This window comes from Protomyctophum parallelum (genome assembly GCF_964188405.1).
Source record: "Protomyctophum parallelum genome assembly, chromosome: 11".
In the NCBI taxonomy this organism is placed as follows: Eukaryota; Metazoa; Chordata; class Actinopteri; order Myctophiformes; family Myctophidae; genus Protomyctophum; species Protomyctophum parallelum.
Window position 1 is genome coordinate 35,038,343 of NC_139707.1, and position 20,288 is coordinate 35,058,630.

Sequence of the window (20,288 nt, forward strand, 5' to 3'; positions counted from 1 at the left end):
GTAAAGAAAACAAATCATGAAAATATATATAGTAAAAGCGACTAAAGAATCATAATCGAATTATTGAAAAATGACATTAACATCAATAATTCAATGACAGGATGATCCCTAATGGTCAAAACAATATCAGAAATTAATTTTAAGAGTCAGATTTAGTTGAAATAGACTTATTGTTCCTGTTCTTACTCCTAAAAATGGACAAGTTATGGCCAAGGTCTGTGGAATAGCAAAATGACCTTGACTATGACCTTTCAAGGTCAAAATCACCCCAAATCATCAAAACAATATCAGAAATGAATTCCACACACCACAATTAGTCAAAATGAATGTATTACATGTGCTTAAACACTAAAAAACAAAAAGGTTGGATTTTCATCATAGCCGATGGCGGCCATTTTTGATGTGGCCATTGCGCCATTCGTGGCACTATGGCGGACAAGCACCTCATTGATTTTTCATGTCTAGGGACCCATTGACTCAGTTCAAGTGAGAAATTCCCCCAACACCAAATTGCGATAGGGTCTACAGGCAGGTACTGGACTACTTTCGGAGGACCTAAGTATAACATACCCACTGACTTGTTGTTGTGTCATTTTAGTCCAAATTTCACACTTGTTACAGTATGCTCAAAACTAGGTCAGATGTAAATGTCAAGGTTCTCCATGGGTCACGTTTTTATCTTCTTGGTATTGGTCATGCTCTGCTCTGTCTAGCAGTGGCCAGTGGCAGACGTAGTTCCCAACTTGGGACAAAGATCACACACAGGCCAGCCAGGGGCCTATTTCTGTCAAAATTGTTTATACATGATGAGTTTCTATTTTTGCTATTCATCGTATGAGAATTTGGTTTACATGTCTGAAAAACACCAGTTTGTGTGCCTTGTTTTTGGTTTTACATTTGTGCATAATGCTCAGCTAGTTTAAAGTGGACTATTAATTGTCTCCACCAGGCCGACAGCATGGGGAGAGAGCATGTTTTGCACTCCGTCCGTCTGTCCGTCCATCCGTGTGTGTGTGTGTGTGTGTGTGTGTGCGTGTGTCTGTCTGTCTTTGTACAGATAATCTCCGGCACTGTTGGCCCGGTCGATGCATGTGCACACACACTCCCTGGATGCCAACGATGAACCTCTGCCCCAAATTTTTTAGCGCCACCAGGAGGCCGACTTTTAGCAAAACACATTTCTTTATATTACTAATAGGGACCTGTCCGCTTCCCCATATTCCAATCGCTACGATTGCCTTCCAAAGTTTACAGGATTTGTCCATTTCTAACAAAATGTCTCAAATCATTAACACACATTTCTGTGAAATTATGCACACACATTCCCACTAGGCCGAGGAAGAAATGCCACATCTGCCGGTTATAGCACCACCATGAGGCCGATTTTGCCAAAACACATTTCTGTACATAACTTGTATATTTGTATATTCATCACGCAAATCGGTATACACTATCTCCATAGTAATGACATCAACACACATCTGTCCGCTTTCCCAAATTCAATCCCTATTGGCTAAGATTGCCTTCCACACTTTGCAGGATTAGTCCATTTTGAACAAAATGCCTCAAATCATTAACACAGCATGTGATTTATGTCCTACATATTTGGTCCAAACATCACAAACGCTATTATCCTGGTGGAGACGGTAACAGGTACGGTCGCCCCTATTCCATCTCTCCCCCAAAAGTGTCCCTATACGGTCCGGTACGGTCGCCCCAAAGCCTGGCGAAGTCGCCGTAAAACCTCCGGCGAAGTCGCCCCAAAAAGGCCAGACAAGTCGCCTCCGGGGCAGAGATTCAGAGGGAAGTCTGGAACACTCTGGTGACCCGACTATGGATAAGCGGTTGAAGATGGATGGATGTTTAAACAGCTCTACAATCTAATCCCTACAGCCCATGTCACTCTTGCTGCGTTATGGGATTGCATTTTAGTACAACCACAGCCACAAGCAGCTCCACTGGAGAAGTTGGGGGTTCAGTGTCTTGCTCAAGGACACGTTAGCTGTGTGGAGGGAGGAGAGAGTATTGGTGAATTGGTCATTCACTGAGATATTTCCTGCCAGTCCATCTAATAAGGAACCATTCAGCCACAAGCTTGCTTCTGAATCCTTCTAAAAAAGCTTGTTCAGAGTTCTACAGACGCAAAATCTGTCCAGTAGTCAAACTGTGCTCCCAACCTAATACATCTTTCAAAGATGACCTGGCTCAAGGCTCATCTCAAAGCACTCATTTTCCCTCGCATTTCTTTCTCACATTTATTCCTATTTTTTTTTACTCACATTTTTTAACTGGGGACAGGGAGGAACTCTTTATATGGTCAGCACACTCTATATAGTAGGGAGGATTATCACAACAAAACAAAAAAGAAGTGATATTTGAATTAAGTGAAATCACTGAATATACTTTCTTCCTAATAAATATTTAATCAATCAATCAAACAAGCAACCAACCAACCATTCAATCAATTAAACGTAAATACATGGAAACCAAATGAGCTAGCTCTAGAAATGGAAATTGAAACACATAGTTTAAACATTTTCTTAAAATCTATTTTTGTGAACGGTAATGATGACAAACACTTTCAAAGTGCTGAGTGCATTGAAATTAGAGTGCACAGTGCTTAAGCCTGATGTATACTTTGTTTGCATGACGGTGTTGCACATTGAAAATAATTAGGGACGCCAGTTTTATAATAAGGTGGTTAATGTCTAGTGGTGGAAAGGTACTTTTACTTAAGTACTGTACTTAAGTACAATTTTGAGGTATTTGTACTTCACTTCCAATTTCCAATACTTGTACTTCTACTCCACTACATCTCAGAGCCAAAATGTTTACTTTTACTCCACTACAATTATTTGAAAACTATAGTTACTTTGGATATTTTAATTTTGATTAGAAAACATACATTAACCACTTCAACCCTATACATTTTGGCTATTTTCAATAGATTTTGTACATATTTTGAACTTGTGAAATGGGACATTCTGCACAATGAGTACTTTTACTTTTAGTACTTTGGGTACATTTTGATGCCGATACCTTTGTACTTTTACTCAAATACATTTTCAATTCCGTACTTTTACTCGTAACAAAGTACTTCTAAATTGCATGTAAAACAATTGAGTACTTTTTTCCCACAACTGTAAGGCCTGACTCACACCTTCACAACAGATTGATGTATGCTTGTTGTATGAGGTGTGAGTCGGGCCTTAGGCCTCACTCACACCTTTCGATCTAGCATACAACATTGATGCATGCTAGATGTATACAAAGGGTGTGATACAGCTTGCCCCAATGCATTTCCAATGGAAGTCACATGGTTTGACACAACATTTGTGTTGTACGGCTTTCGGCCGTGTTTCGACTGCCCCCCACCCCCTCATACATCTCATACAACAAGCATACATCAATCTGTTGTGCACGTGTGAGTCAGGCCTTAATGTCCGTCTGGCAGGACTGGATGTTCATGCATGGCTTTCAGGAGACAAGCTGAAAGAAAGGCTTGTTCTGGTTCCAGCGGCAGCTTACTGTATATACTGTAGGAACTTTGAAAGGATCGTGTATACTGCAGAGTGCAACAAAGACATGAAATATTACAGTACCAGCAAGCATGTGTCTGTGCGCATGCAGGTCAGATCATGTCTATTCTTATATGCAATATATCCTGCTATACAAAAGGGTGATACGTAGCTTTCATGTAGACTTTCCGCCCGAAGGCTGAATCCATATCTTCTCTATCGAACAATAAAACTGCACAGTATGACTTTTGTGGGTTATAGTCCATTGGAACTCACTAAGTTATTTTGACACAGTATAAAATCCTCAGTGGTAATTTAACCCTGAGAGTCGCAAATGGATAGATTAGCGCTACAGTATATGCACTTCCGATGGTACTACAAAAACATCGCTCAAACTCTCTTTTTGTTACGTGTATATTAACATCTGCATATTTCCATGTTTGTACACCTTAGTTTACTTTATTTGTATCGTTATTTTGTTCCCCTTTTAAATACGAAAATCCTCCTTCCGCAGGGATTAATAAAGTATAGGCACCAACCAGTCACTTGAGTTTTATTTATTTTGTGACCTCACCTCAATTTATATCTTCGAGCCTTAATGCACCTAGAAGGATTTTGTTTTAATCTGGAGTGCTGCGGGTTGTATGCCACGGCAGTACTTCTTTCTCACTTTATTTTGTGGGAGAACATTTTGTTTATACTGTTATGCGTTTGGGTGCGTTCGGAAATGATCGATGCGCACCGGGAGTGCACTCGCCTATTAGTTTGTATTGGCAGTGCGCTTATAGTGTGCTACTGTGCCTACATCCGAATGCACCCTTTGTATTGTCTTGTTTTGTCTACCCAAGCACACACATCTTGAATCAATAAAAGCTTGTGCTTACCTACAGTATTTCACTGATTTGTTCCCACCTTCTCACTGCTAGTAAAATAGGCTCCATGGTTTAAATTTTCAAGGAAAGAAAAAAATCTCCAACCGTCAACATTGGATTGGATTTCCTGACAAATCAGTCAAACTTATACATCCCACTCACAGACTCGGTCGTCACAGCACCGGCAATTGCACCTGTAACACCACGGGATTCAAACCCCAGTGCACCGCGTCCACCAAACATATAATGCTCTTCAACAGGGAATCTCCAATGAGATAGTGAGCTTCAGGCTGGGCTGCTTGTTAACCAGTGGGTGTCCTACCATAAGTCCTAACCGACACCGGGGTATACATTTCTCAGTGGAAGAGTAGGGAGACGGTAGGCCTACCTGGCTCCAACCACTGCGGATGTGCTATAGTTACAGTATGTTGTGTTAACATACTCCAGCATACAGATTGTCATGAACTAAAACACGTTCCGGACTGCAGCTTTAACCGATTCCGTACATAGGACGTTGCCACACGTCATAGGGACCCCCACCGACGCGTACATAGGACGTGTGAGGACGTCTTAGCGCATCCTCAATGATACCGGGCGAGATAAGGATATTCTGAATTATTTCCTTTTCTTTTGTCAGTTCGCCTTTCGGCTACCGTATGCTACGCTCTGCACTAAAATTAGCTTATACTCAACAAACTACAATATGTCTAAAACTCAGGCGCCCGCCTGCTCACCTCCACTCGCTCCAGAGACCACATCACTCCAGTCCTCCGTGACCTCCACTGGCTCCCCATCAAACACAGAATTTAATTCAAACTAGTCGTCACCACCTACAAGTGACTGCACAACCTGGCTCCCCCCTACCTCTCTGCCCTCCTCGAGCCACACGCACCATCCCGCTCCCTCAGGTCCAGCGATGCAGATCAAGAAGATCAGGCTCGAAACCTGGGGCGACAGGGCCTTCTCTATGGCCGCCCCTACCTTCTGGAATTCCCTCCCCAAACACATCCGAGATGCCTTGTAGATCTGCAGTTTTTTGCCAAAATGTTCACTCCAGAATAGGGATGCTATATGGTTCAAGTGGTTAAAGGTTGAGTAGAGCACCAATTATGTTGTTAGCCCTGCATGGGCCCCGAGAGCTCTAAGGGCCCCAAGGGCCACAAGGGCTCTATACAGACAGTACACCCAGCCCTGCATGGGCAAGAGGGCTCTACAGACAGTAGACCCAGCCCTGGAGGCCCCATAAGGGCTCTACAGACAGTACACCCAGCCCTGGGGACCCCATAAGGGCTCTACAGACAGTACACCCAGCCCTGGGGACCCCATAAGGGCTCTACAGACAGTAGACCCAGCCCTGGGGACCCATAAGGGCTCTACAGACAGTAGACCCAGCCCTGGGGGCCCCATAAGGGCTCTACAGACAGTACACCCAGCCCTGGGGGCCCCATAAGGGCTCTACAGACAGTACACCCAGCCCTGGGGACCCCATAAGGGCTCTACAGACAGTACACCCAGCCCTGGGGACCCATAAGGGCTCTACAGACAGTACACCCAGCCCTGGGGGGCCCATAAGGGCTCTACAGACAGTAGACCCAGCCCTGGGGGCCCCATAAGGGCTCTACAGACAGTAGACCCAGCCCTGGGGGCCCCATAAGGGCTCTACAGACAGTAGACCCAGCCCTGGGGGGCCCATAAGGGCTCTACAGACAGTACACCCAGCCCTGGGGGCCCCATAAGGGCTCTACAGACAGTAGACCCAGCCCTGGGGACCCCATAAGGGCTCTACAGACAGTAGACCCAGCCCTGGGGGCCCCATAAGGGCTCTACAGACAGTAGACCCAGCCCTGGGGGGCCCATAAGGGCTCTACAGACAGTACACCCAGCCCTGGGGGCCCCATAAGGGCTCTACAGACAGTACACCCAGACCTGGGGGACCCATAAGGGCTCTACAGACAGTACACCCAGACCTGGGGGACCCATAAGGGCTCTACAGACAGTACACCCAGCCCTGGGGGCCCCGAGGGCTCTACAGACAGTACACCCAGCCCTGGGGGCCCCATAAGGGCTCTACAGACAGTACACCCAGCCCTGGGGGCCCCATAAGGGCTCTACAGACAGTACACCCAGACCTGGGGGACCCATAAGGGCTCTACAGACAGTACACCCAGCCCTGGGGACCCCATAAGGGCTCTACAGACAGTAGACCCAGCCCTGGGGGACCCATAAGGGCTCTACAGACAGTACACCCAGCCCTGGGGACCCCATAAGGGCTCTACAGACAGTACACCCAGCCCTGGGGGCCCCATAAGGGCTCTACAGACAGTACACCCAGCCCTGGGAGGGCTCTACAGACAGTACACCCATACTTTTACCCCTTCAACACTATAGCTGATCTACAAGCTCACAACGTGCGGTGAGCAAATAGATTATAGATTTCCTCCAATGTTCGTCCAGGAATTGAGACGCCAGGGTTTAAGCGGTTTATATGATTAGGAACCACTTCACCACTTTTCAACTTATCTTCCTATAATAAATTGGTCCTCACTAATGTTCATGATAAAATTCTACACTTTTTTTCTACTCCGTCTGTGTCTCATAGGAGGGCTGTGGGCAGGTCAGAAACCCGTCCACCAGTGACATCATCGTTAGGCAGATATCTTTTAAAGATTTTTTTTTCGCATTGCAACTTTTCAGGAATAGAAAGCCTGCAGTTTCTATTAGCTTGGATTCCCCATCGATGATGGTGGACGGGTTTCTGAACCGCCCACAGCCCTCCTATCAGACACAGAACGAGTATAGAAAAAAATGGTGGCAGTTTATCATGAACATTAGTGAGGACCAATTATATGAAGATATGTTGAAAAGTGGTGAAGTGGCCCTTTAAGTACAGAACCCCGTCCTAAGATGGCGCCATACAATACGTGCCAATGCAGTGCAACCTATTGCACTGAAATAATGGTGCAATATTTAATGACTGCATTTCTATTGAACTGAAGTGCATTATTCATGCACCAAAATGTATTTCCCAAGTTGTTTCTGCTTTGCCGTTTTAAAGGCCTATATATTTTTAACTCTAAAAATACAACAACTCACATTTCATGTCTCAGAGAAGAATTAAGTATCTTTCCTGTAGAAGTATGTAGGCTACACTGTACTTTACTTGTGTACAAAATGTTGTGTGCTGTGTCACTGTTGTGATTATCGCTGTTCCATGGTATGGTCGAATCTGGTACGACTGGTTTTTGACCTTCACAAATGAGCCCAGGGTGAGGGACGTGCACGCATAGACATCAAAGCGGGCTTCAGCCCCCGCCCTTTTACCCGTCTGTAAAACAACTGCCCTCTCCAGACCACCAATGCAGCATGTACTATGGTGGAAGAAATGGAAACGCCACTCCTCTCCTTTCCATGCCATATACCGGAAGGCAGCATTCAGGAGAATTCCTTTTTTTTCTCCTCCGAAGTCTCCTGAACTTGAACGCAGCATTTTGCGTTGAACAAATTTCTTTAGAAATCCAGGTCGTATACACACCGCATCTCCACTAGCTAAAGAGTGCACGGGTTGAGCCCCGAAAATAGCGATCTACAAGCTCTCAGCGTGTCGCGCTGAGCTTGTAGATCTGCTATTTTTGCACAAAATAAAAAATTGGTGCCCTCTTTACGTTATGTCAGCCCCTGCCCATCTAACACCCTCTGCACGTGCAACAACAAGGGACTCCCTGTTTCTGAAGGCATTTGAACAACAGATTGGTTACGCGGTTCATCTCAGGAGCAGAAAATAAGCTCTCTTATACTGTGTTTTGCTTTAGCGATGTTTAATTCAACCAAACCGTTCTCCCGCCTCAGGCAATATACCCTTTTTTCCGTTTTGCCTAATAAAAAAGGGGAGCTTCAATTCCCTGGCGCAGATAATATTTTCTCTCGTCCATGACTCAGCGCAAAACTTTTTGGAAGACTTAGACACAAGGACAAACTATATATATATATATATCTTTTTTGTTTTTAGTTCAATGAACTTAAAATGAACTGTCACATTTCATTATCTGTTGTAGCCTACATATCGTTGCGAGACCATGCAGGCTAAAGTTGTCCTGCTTACTTACTTAACATGGAGAGAAAAAACAAACCTCTTGTGAAATACTTGGCGAACCAGTGGGTAACCCCCTGTTCAAAGGCTTAAGATAAGAAACATCTGCCCCCCTCCCCGTCGCACTCCCCCGTCACTGTAAAGCTACCCTGTCATCACCACGGACCCCCCGCTGACCTCCCCTCTGTCAGTCACACAAAGCTCCACCCCGTCCCCTTACATTTTAAAGACCCATTCCACTGTCCTGATGTTAACAAAACGATCACCCTGCAACCAAAGATATCATCGAGAAGCAAGCATTCAGAATGGAAATTAACATCAGCCTTCGATTAGGTTCGGTATAAGCGTTGAATTAAAAATAATGGAGCTAAAACTTGTGTCTATACGTATAAAGTGCATGTTGTAACAAATGATTTAAAAATACATCATTTAACCTGCACGTAAACCCTATTTATAAGAAATACTTATAGTTGACCGGGGTCAGCTCTGTACCTGGTCTGCTCTTTTTGGCCCTCTACACCAAATCTCTTCATGGGAAAATACTAGCCAATCCAAACGTCACAATGCGTTACAAAACAATACAATAGTGTAGATTTTCTGCTTACATAAACACTACATTCCCATTGACAATGAATGGACAATTTACATCATATGTGTCTGAGCAAATATATATTACGTCATGATGATGCACGACGATAAGAGTGCCCCTCACTTCACACAGGTGTGATTTTTTTACATTTTGGGGCAAATGTTCCCCCCCAAGTGGTTCCCAAAGTGGGGTCTGGGACTCCGGGGACCCCCAGGGGTCATTGAGGGAGTTCCAGGGGTCCCCAGCTAAATGATAGTTTGGAACCAAGTGGTGTAAAAAGTACTCAATTGTTTTACTTAAGTAAAAGTACCCATACTGCAATTTAGAACTACTTCGTTACAAGTAAAGTACGGAATTGAAAATGTACTTGAGTAAAAGTACGAAAGTATCGGCATCAAAATGTACTCAAAGTACTAAAAGTAAAAGTACTCATATTGCAGAATGTCCCACTTCACAAGTTCAAAATGTGTACAAAGTCTATTGAAAATAGCAGATAATCTTCTATTTTCAAATATTACAAAAATGTATAGGGTTGAAGTGGTTAATGTATGTTTTCTAATCAAAGTTAAAATCTCCAAAGTAACTAGTAACTAAAGTTTTCAAATAATTGTAGTTTTTATTTAGCGAATGCAAAGTCCTTAAGCCAAACAGTTGCCTCCTGGTCTGCTGTGTGGAGGGTAATTAATCCTCCTTCCAGGAGAGGACAAACTTCTATGATGTGCTCCATAGTTTGCTCCTCACCACACGCACACAGTGGGCTTGGGCTACTGCCCCATTTGTGGAGGCTGGCCAAGCAGGGGCCATGTCCAGTCCTGAATCTATTGAGCGTAGACCACTGTCTCCTTGGGAGGGTGGTACCAGGGACCTGTTGGTTGGGGTCTGACACCAGGTGTTTGTTTGGGACCTCATTGGACTCCCATTCCCTTTTCCAAGCTGATTTGATGGTGAAATCAGCTGATGGGGTTCCTCCAAATTGGTCGTCTCGATGGGAGTCGAGCAGTGGGTGGGTTGAATATGTCTGCATGGATTGGTAGATGGGGAGAGTCTTTGACCTTTTGAAGCATCCTTTGAGAGACTGCTGCTCGCCGGATGTGTGGGGGTGCAGTTCTCTGGCAGCTTTAGCGTTGTGGAGATGGAATACACTGGAAACAGTTTTTGCTGGGCTCGGTATTAGGCGCCATGTTTTGCAGAACTGGTCCAGTTTGGAGTGAAGTCAAAGTACAAATTTTGGCCCCGAGATGTAGTGGAATAGAAGTAAAAGTACTGGAAATTGGAAACACTCAAGTAAAGAAAAGTTGATAAATGCCAATTTGGGGGGTCTTGGCATGAACATGTTTGGCAACCACTGCTACATGGTTCAAGTGGATAAATTGCTGAGTGGGGCTTTAAATTGCTGAGTGGGGCTTTAATCATACCAAATGGTGGTGCTTTGGCTGGGGTATAAAAGGCCCACTAGCCAGGGTACCTTTCACCCAGAGCTGGTCTCTAGTGTGTGGACGGACGGTCACCCTCTCTCTCTCTCTCTCTCTCTCCAGTGTGTCCTGGATCTCAGAGGACTGACCAGCATGATGCTGTTCCCCCAGGCTGTGTGCGTGTGCCTGGCCGTGTCCGGCCTCTGCTCTGCTGCCCCATCGTAAGTGCACTGCAGTACTGCCACATTCTATTTGAGCTTATAATGTTCTGTATGCTCTTAACCTTTTTTTTCATTGTATTTAACCCCATTCACAGTAGAAACCAGAGGATGATTCTATAATTGCCTTCTAAATCCTGACAGTTTTCTAACCCCTATGTTTCTGCGTCAGTGGTTCTCAAACTATTTCATGTCAAGGAGCCCCAAAAATACGTATAATTATGTATTTGGCCGCCGACCCCCATCTGATTTCTTTTTGTTCCAGGGACCTCCCCCAGAAGCAAAGATTTGAGTTAAAAACGTTCGCTCTGAAAGAATATATTTAAAGATTTGCGCCACATTTTCATGATATAGCAGATCTACAAGCTCGTAGCGTGGCACTCTGTGCCACGCTATGAGCTTGTATATCTGCTATTTTTCAACAGCTATAATGCTTGAAACACCAACCCTTCCTGAATGGGTTACTTTTTCGTTGTATTTAAATGTCCTTACAGTCCTTTTATGATGTGTTGCTTTTCGTCCTATGCTTTTAGTGTTTTGAGTAGAGCAGTGGTTCTCAATTTGGGGGCCGCATGCAGGGGTCCTTGAGGGGGTTTGCGGGGGTCCCCAGATAATTGAGTGATAGTTCATATTCACCATGAATGTACAAGTAATAAATACCACTAAAGAATCTACAAGAATTGCTATTTAGATCCGATTTTCTCAGTTATCTCTATATCTACAGTATAGGCTACATACTAAATGAAAGATCATCAGCCCAAATGTTGGAGTGCCAGAGATAAAATATATATGTGGCTATATGTGTATTACATTGGGTGATGTGGGACTACAGTACCAGTGTTGATCTCTTCGACTAAAACTAAGACTAAGACTAAGAAAAGACTAAGAAAAATGTTCGTCGACTACCTTTTTCAAATGACGAAAACTAAATGAAAACTAAGCTACAGTATGATGACTAAAACTGACAATTTCGTCAACAAATAAAAACTAGACTAAAATGTCAGGAAGGGACTAATGGACTAGAGATCCAGTATAAGTCATTTTACACTTGGTTGCATGCTGAAAATAGCCGATCTACAAGCCCACAACGTGTCGCAGCGCGACGCGTTGTGAGCTTGTAGATCTTAGTGACTGTAAAAACAGTCACTAAGACGGCATCAAGGCCCGTCAAAACACAATTTGTTCGACTAAATCAACTGTAGATTTAGTCGACTAAAATCTTATATTTAGTCGACTAAAACTAGACTAACACTAAAACATTACACATGGCTAAAATGTGACTAAAACTAAATTAAAATTATTTAAGAGACTAAATGACTAAAACTAAAATCAAAATTTGCTGCCAAAAACAACACTGTACAGTGGTTGGTCTGCTAATATTTCCTTCAACCAAAAACACTATATCAGGAGTGTCCACACGTTTTTGACTTTATACTTTCAAAATGACCCGTTTAACAAGATCTACCCACTGAAAAAATATATTATCCCATTGCTGGAAATAGTTAAAAAATCTACCAGAGGGGTCGCTGGCGTTATAAGAGAAATCAGGGACCCCCCAGAAGCAAAGATTTGAGTTAAAAACGTTCGCTCTGAAAGAATATATTATTCAAAGATTTGACCTACATTTTCACGATTTTTCAAAAGTAGCAGACCTACAAGCTTATATGAGCTTGTAGATCTGATATCTTTCAATTGCTAAAGTATATAATTCTTAAAACACCAGAATGGGACTGACTGTACAATCAATGCAATTTTGCTGGGGACCCCCTGGAACCCCTTCAAGGACCCCTGGGGGTCCCCGTGGACCCCACTTTGAGAACCGCCAACCTAAATTCTCTTATGAATTATGGTTTGACCGTTTCTAGAGCTCCACAAGAGACTTGCTTTATTAAAGGCCAAAATGCAACGTTTCGACCCTCTATAGAGGGTCGGACAAAGCCAACTCGAGTCGTGACAAATCATGACAACAAACACAATATTTTGGACCAAACAAATAATTACAAAGAAGAAAAACAACAAAAAAAAGTGTTGTAACCCGCCGTTTTTTTTTGCTTCTAATTATTTGTTCGGCCCAAAAAATTGTGTTTGTTGTCATGATTTGTCACAACTCGAGTTGGCTTTGTACGAGGCTTAAAAGGTCTTTTAAATAAATACTTTTTGAAATGTCTATGAGGAAAATGAACGAGGAATCATTTCCTGGGCCCTGGTAGAGGGCGGGACTGCGACGCTCTATGGTCTTCATCAGGCAAAAGGTTTTAACGACAGAAAACAAGACAAATATACAAAAAAGCATTGATTAATGATCATGCCTGACGCCTGGGATTGGGATGGAGCACAGCATGCTTTAGTTTTGAATGTATTTTGAGAAACTGCCGACAGGAGGAAAGTCTCAAAATAAATATAAGCTACTGATGCTTATTTACCGTAAGGAAGACCAGCACACACAGCCCACATGTTTATCAATACTGAATATCGGGTGACTGTTTTCTAACATGATGTATTTTTGTTTGTTTAATCTTTAGGAATCTGGATGTCATGCTGGCAGGTAAATACTCTATTATTATACTGCCCATAAAACATCACCAAGAGGAGATTCCATTAAGATAGGATGCTTTCCTGATTATATTTACATGGACAAACGTTTTTTTTTTTTTTAAGTCTTCTAAATCATGACAATTTTCTGAAAAACCTCATGTTTCTATATCAATGGTTCTCAATAACGCGTTGCAGCTTGTAGATCTTCCATTTTGTGTAAAAACAGTTGGCATCAAGGCCTGCCAAAATACATTTCAGTCGACTAAATCAACTGCAGATTTAGTCGACTAAAATCGTATGACATTTAGTCGACTAAAACAAGACTAACACTAAAACATTCCAGGTGACAAAAATGTGACTAAAAGTAATGAAAACTTTTGAAGAGACCGACTAAAACTAGAATAACAAATGTGCTGCCAAAAAGAACACTGACTCCATCTATATAAAGCGCTACTTGTGTAAGCCTCTCTGACCAGATGGCTGTTTGACTCAGATCACCACGACGGAGGTCACGAGCACACCCACGGAGGTCACCACCACGACGGAGGTCACCACCACGACGGAGGTCACGGCGGCGCCCATGTTCAAAGTCATGTTCATCGCCACGACGACCATGATCACGTGGCTCGCATCGATCGCTGCGAGGGCATCGAGTTCGACGCCATTGCCCCAGACGCCCAAGGAATCACCTACTTCTTCAAAGGTATATACTGTCAGGTATCTAAAAATAATAATTCAGGAAATAAAGAAAACCTTATATTTTTAAAACAAAGCAATACAGCCTCATCAAAGTTGGTGTTGTAACTTCATATTTTGTCAATTATTTCCATGAGAGGGGGCGAGGTGGTGGAGTAGTTAAAACAAAGTGAATATAGCTGGCTATTTTTTAAATATGGCTCAAGTTTGTTCATTCATAATGATGTTTTGTATAAGTTTGGATCCCATGGAGAGACCACTTTTTCAGTTTGGTTTTGAGTTAAAAAAAAAAAGGTTGGGAAACCCATGATTTATGAAGATAAGTCACGGTCAGTTCAACTTGTCAAAAAGATTCCCGGGCGAGCGTGGCACGGCTGCAGCTCATCGCTCACCACCGCTCTAAGAGATGGGTCAAATGCAGAGAAATAACAGTGATGGGTCGCACACACCAAGATCTGCTTTAGTTTGTATTCTTGCATACTGTATAGTGAATAATTGACACCAAGAACTGCTTTAGTTTTTATTATTTCATAGTGAATAATAACTGCTTTAGTTTTTATTCTTTCATAGTGAATAATAAGAACTGCTTTAGTTTTTATTCTTTCATAGTGAATAATAAGAACTGCTTTAGTTTTTATTCTTTCATAGTGAATAATAAGAACTGCTTTAGTTTTTATTCTTTCATATAGTGAAAAATAAGAACTGCTTTAGTTTTTATTCTTGCATAGTGAATAATTGACACCAAGAAATGCTTTAGTTTTTATTATTTCATAGTGAATAATAGACACCAAGAACTGCTTTAGTTTTTATTCTTGCATAGTGAATAATAAGAACTGCTTTAGTTTTCATTCTTTCATATTGAATAATAAGAACTGCTTTAGTTTTCATTCTTTCATAGTGAATCATAAGAACTGCTTTATTTTTCATTCTTTCATAGTGAATCATAAGAACTGCTTTAGTTTTCATTATTTCATAGTGAATAGGGAATAATAGACACCAAGAACTGCTTTATTTTTATTCTTGCATATCATTGCTGTCGGGAACCTCATAACAAAAAAAAATAGGTTTTAGATGTTTTTTGGCATAAATCTGTGCTATTGAACACCCTTTACGTCTGTGTGTTGTTTGAAAATATTGAACCAATGGAAAGTAGTAAAAAGTGCTTTGGACAAAACCTCTTAACTCCATTGGATCCTCAAAATGTCTGCTAAAGCAACTAACTCCACCACCTCTCCCACTCTCATGGAAGACATTGACAATATGTAAAGTTACAACACCTACTTTGATGAGGCTGTATTGCTTTGTTAATATAACATTTTCAGGAAATTAAGAAAACCATATATATTTTTTAAATATAAGGTTTTCTTAATTTCCTGAAAACATTATATTTTTGGAGTTACAGTATGAGGTTTCCTCCCGACAGCAGAGATATAGTGAATAATAGACACCAAGAACTGCTTTTGTTTTTATTCTTGCATAGTGAATAATAGAGTAGACGTTTGTCTATTATTCACTATAAGAATAAAAACCAAAGCAGTTCTTGGTGTGTGCTACCCCATCACCGTTGTTTCTAATTGCATGATTTGAACGGGTGACGCACCATGAGTCAGAGCGGCGGTGGTCACAAAGAAAAGTCAATTGCGGTGAACAGATTTCACTTGCGTGTGTGACAAAAATGGTAGGCCTACGACTTTGTCTTCTTAAAAGGTGACCACATGTGGAGGGGCTTCAATGGACCTTCGGAGTGGATCAATGGATCCTACAAGGAGCTGGAGGAACATCATGCTCATTTGGGTCACATCGACGCTGCCGTGTGTCTGCACCACAACGATGACAAGGAACACAAACATGTCTACTTCTTCCTGGTAGGACCATCTTCTCTTTAACACCACTGTTTTTGGTGTTTTTATTTTCCCAAGGAAGCAGGGACGTGCAGACGGTGTTAGAGAGACAGGGGCTGAAATCAGAGGGCACTTTTTGGACAAAGATAGTTGAAATAGCACATTAAGGCCAAGAGAGATTGCTGCTTTATTTTATAGCCTTTTTGGCCCCAGGGGTCCTTGAGGGAGTTCCAGGGGGTCTCTCAGCTAAATGATAGTTAGGAACCAAATAAACCCTGGTCTGTATCTCTGAGAGTATACAAATGGAACCAAATTAATTTGGTTCCATTTGTACACTCTCAGAGTTAAATTAACATTGATTTTACAATATCAACTGATTGAGATTAATGCATGTCAAAATGGGGGTCCTTGAAATCAAACGGGTTGAGAATCACTGCCAGAGCCGTAACAGTCTTCTCTTATGAGGGGTCCCTGGCATATCTCTTCAAATGGGGGTCCGCGGGGCTAATTAGTGTGTTAGACAGCATAGCAGATAAAGTTTGCTGCCAGCAACTCCTCCTGCGTGCTGCTCTCTAGAACAGGGACGTGGAGAGAGTGTTAGAGAGGCAGGGGCTGCAATCCTGTAAGGCACTTTTGGACGAAAATAGCAGATCTACAAGCTCACACCGCGTCGCACTGCGACGCGTTGAGAGCTTGCAGATCAGCTATTTTCGGGGCGCAACCCAGCACTCTTTAGCTAGTGGAGATGCGGTGTGTACGACATGGATTTCTAAACAAATGTGTTCAACGGGAGACGTCGGGAAAAAAGCAATTCTCCTGAATGCTGCCTTCCAGCATGGCATGGAAAGGAGTGGCATTTGGGCCTGGGCCATGGCTCAGCGGTCCAGGCACCTTGGCTGGTAATCCAGTCTGGCAGTGCAGTGCCGCAGGCTCGACTCCCCATCCCGACGGCCCTCACTGCATGTCACCCCCCCCCCCCCCCCCCCCCCATCTCTCTCCCTCATCTCCTGTCAGCCTACTGTCTATCCCCCATAAAAATAAATAGCGAAACAAATTGCAGCCCTATGCGCCAGCCGGCGTAATGGGGATAAGTAAAGTAAGTAAGAAAGCCAAAAAAAAAGGAAAGGAGTGGCATTTGCATTTCTTGCGCCATAGTAAATCGTGGTCTGGAATAAAGGGAAGCCATTTTACAGACGGGTAAAAGGGGCAGGGGCTCAAGCCCCCTTTGATGTCTATGTGTGCACGTCCCTGCTCTCTAGAATGACAAGGTGTTCAGCTACCATGAGCACACGCTGGAGGAGGGATTCCCCAAGGACATCTCGGAGGCCTTCCCTGGAATCCCCAGCCACGTCGACGCTGCTGTGGAGTGCCCCAAAGGAGAGTGCGTCCGCGACTCTGTTATCTTCTTCAAGGGTATAAATGACAGATATATTATATATAGAACACATTTTATTATTCTGTCCATGAAGTGTTTTATAGAAGCATTGCAGTGCATACTATATACTCGGCCAGTGCATATAGTACTCGGTCAGATCCTTTTTTAAAGCTGCAACCGGTAACCTTTGGTCTAAGAGACAATAGCCGATCTACATGCTAAAAACGCGTGGCAGTGTGATGCTTATTGAGCTTGTAGATCAGCTATATTTGAATTTCAAAAAGTAGGTTGGCAGTGGCTTATTGTCGGTAACACGCAGCAGTCTATCCCCACTACAATGCACTAGACCCCTGGGAGATGGAGTCTGTCCCCGTTACAATGCACTAGACCCCTGGGAGATGGAGTCTGTCCCCGTTACAATGCACTAGACCCCTGGGAGATGGAGTCTGTCCCCATTACAATGCACTAGACCCCTGGGAGATGGAGTCTGTCCCTGCTACACTGCACTAGACCCCTGGGGAGATGGAGTCTGTCCCCATTACAATGCACTAGACCCCTGGGAGATGGAGTCTGTCCCTGCTACACTGCACTAGACCCCTGGGAGATGGAGTCTGTCCCTGCTACACTGCACTAGACCCCTGGGGAGATGGAGTCTGTCCCTGCTACACTGCACTAGACCCCTGGGAGATGGAGTCTGTCCCTGCTACACTGCACTAGACCCCTGGGAGATGGAGTCTGTCCCTGCTACACTGCACTAGACCCCTGGGAGATGGAGTCTGTCCCCGTTACAATGCACTAGACCCCTGGGAGATGGAGTCTGTCCCTGCTACGCTGCACTAGACCCCTGGGAGATGGAGTCTGTCCCTGCTACGCTGCACTAGACCCCTGGGAGATGGAGTCTGTCCCTGCTACGCTGCACTAGACCCCTGGGAGATAGAGTCTGTCCCTGCTACGCTGCACTAGACCCCTGGGAGATGGATAGCTGAGGTGGAGCGCCACACCTACCATCAGCTCCCCCAGTACTCCCCGCACGACTTGCTGCACCAAGCCGTGCTATACTCATTCGCCGAGTTGGCGGTGCCCCGGGATAAACCCCATGAACTTGTGGTCCAAAGGCTGCCAGTTGCCCTGCATGTGTGCTCTAGACCAGGGGTTCCCAAACTGTGGTGTGCGCACCCCTTGTGATGCGCGAACGCCCTCTTAGGGGGTGCGTGAAATTAAAAGGGCAATGGCGGTTTTATGGCGTTATTTAACACAAACGTCAAAATCTGGTAAACCACTGTTGTACGGAGATGTATAGAGCAGCTGCATGTCTCTCAGTGCAGTGACATTCTGTGATTATTTGCCATAGTCATATTAAAGAATTTATCATTTTCGGCCAAATACAAAAAGACTTAGTGACGGTCAGGAGGTAACAGGGGGTGCAGTGGGTGCACGGCCAAAAAGGTTTGGGGACCGCTGCTCTAGAGGGGTACAGCAGACCCGTGAGAGACCCCGTGGTCAACTGAAGTATGAAAAAGCCATTGCAATCTGACAGACACAGTCAGCAACTCAAACAGAGCACATTTCCCGTCAAAGTGATTCAATCAACTTTAAAGCTATGTTTGTGCGCATTTTTATCTTCCAGGCTGTCGTGTGTTCCACTTTGACACCCACACAAAGAAGGTAAAGAGCAACCACTGGGCTCACTTGTCCAACTGCACCTCTGCCCTGCGCTGGCAGAGCCACTACTACTGCTTCCACGGACACCAGTTCACAAAGTTCCACCCCGTCACTGGCTCCGTGGCCGGCGTCTACCCGAAAGACGCACGCGACTACTTCATGAAGTGCCCCAACTTTGGTGAGTGTTATGTCGAGTGTGAAGTGAGGGGTTCACTTGACTGCCTTGGGGACAGAGAGGAGGTCCAAGTCCAAGGAGGTTTATGGAGGAGGCCTGAGACATTTGTACTTTTACTCAAGTATACATTTTCAATGCCGTACTTTTACTTGCGTAACAAAGTAGTTGTAAATTGCAGTATTGGTACTTTTACTTAAGTAAAACAATGGAGTACTTTTTCCACCACTGCCCATTTTGTTCTGCTGTGCAGGTCGTCTGAGCAACCACACAGAGAGAGAACGCTGCAGTCATGTTCCTCTGGACGCCATCGCCGTAGATAGCCTGGAGAGGACAGTAGCTTTTAGAGGTGAGTGACTGACTGTCAAATTGTGTTCATTAATGAATTGCATTTTTATAGCGCTTTTCCAAGTGCTCAAAGCGCTTTACAATGGTTCATTAATTACATTGGGAGGTGAAGCGGCGAACAGTCGACGCCAGCGTCCCCACATTCACACACACCAATGGTGGTGAGCTCACACCGACCAACTCACTGGAGGCAATGTAGGGTTCAGTGTCTTGCCCAAGGACACTTGGACATGTGGACAGGAGGAGCCGGGATTCGAACCCAGGTATCATTGGACAACCTGCTCTACCTCCTGAGCCACAGCCGCCCACAATTCAATTTTTCACATTCAATTTGGTTCCATTACACTCTCATATAGTTGAACACTCAATATTTGTTTGCGTTTGGGGGATGATTTGCTCGCAGTCCCGCCCCCGACGAGCAAGCCCGAAAGAGAATTTCCCATTCATTTTTCCCATAGAGGTTTCAGAAAGTATTTATTTAAAGACATTAAGCCTCGGACAAAGCCAACTCATGACAATAAACATTTTTTTTGGGGGCCGAACAAATAATTAGGAAGAATAAAATAAGGGCACTTTTGTTGTTGTTTTTCTTCTTTCTAATTATTTGTTCGGCCCAAGAACTTATCATCAGAAAGTATTTATTTAAAGACCTCGGACAAAGTCAACTCAGCTCCTGCCAAATAATGCGGCAATAAAAAACTTTTTGGGCCGAACAAATAATTATAAAGAAGAAGAAAAAGGGCAGGGTACAACACTTTTTTTTCTCTCTCGTTAATGTTAATTTAATTTGACAGGTCCATTTGGTTCCATTACACTCTCATAGTTAAATGGACACTCAATATTTGATTGCGTGATGGTGGATGATTTGCTTCTATAATAGAAAGCATGGATTTGTGGGGCTCATTTGGGGTGAACTTTTTTTCACTACCAGTCCCAGAATAAAAATTCACACTGAGGATATGA

At 43.7% G+C, this 20,288-nt stretch overlaps 1 protein-coding gene across 1 annotated transcript in view; it reads left to right on the forward strand.

The window, feature by feature from the left end:
* Nucleotides 1-10,631: 10,631 nt before the first annotated feature.
* hpxa (hemopexin a) overlaps nt 10,632-20,288 on the forward strand; it is a gene marked incomplete at both ends in the record, with an annotated part of 30,208 nt that continues 20,551 nt past the window's right edge. The window contains 6 exons of the mRNA XM_083776773.1: nt 10,632-10,699; nt 13,708-13,934; nt 15,635-15,792; nt 17,028-17,181; nt 18,771-18,983; nt 19,231-19,326. Of these exons, the coding sequence (XP_083632899.1) occupies nt 10,632-10,699; nt 13,708-13,934; nt 15,635-15,792; nt 17,028-17,181; nt 18,771-18,983; nt 19,231-19,326 (916 nt within the window). The remainder of the gene's footprint in view (nt 10,700-13,707; nt 13,935-15,634; nt 15,793-17,027; nt 17,182-18,770; nt 18,984-19,230; nt 19,327-20,288) is intronic.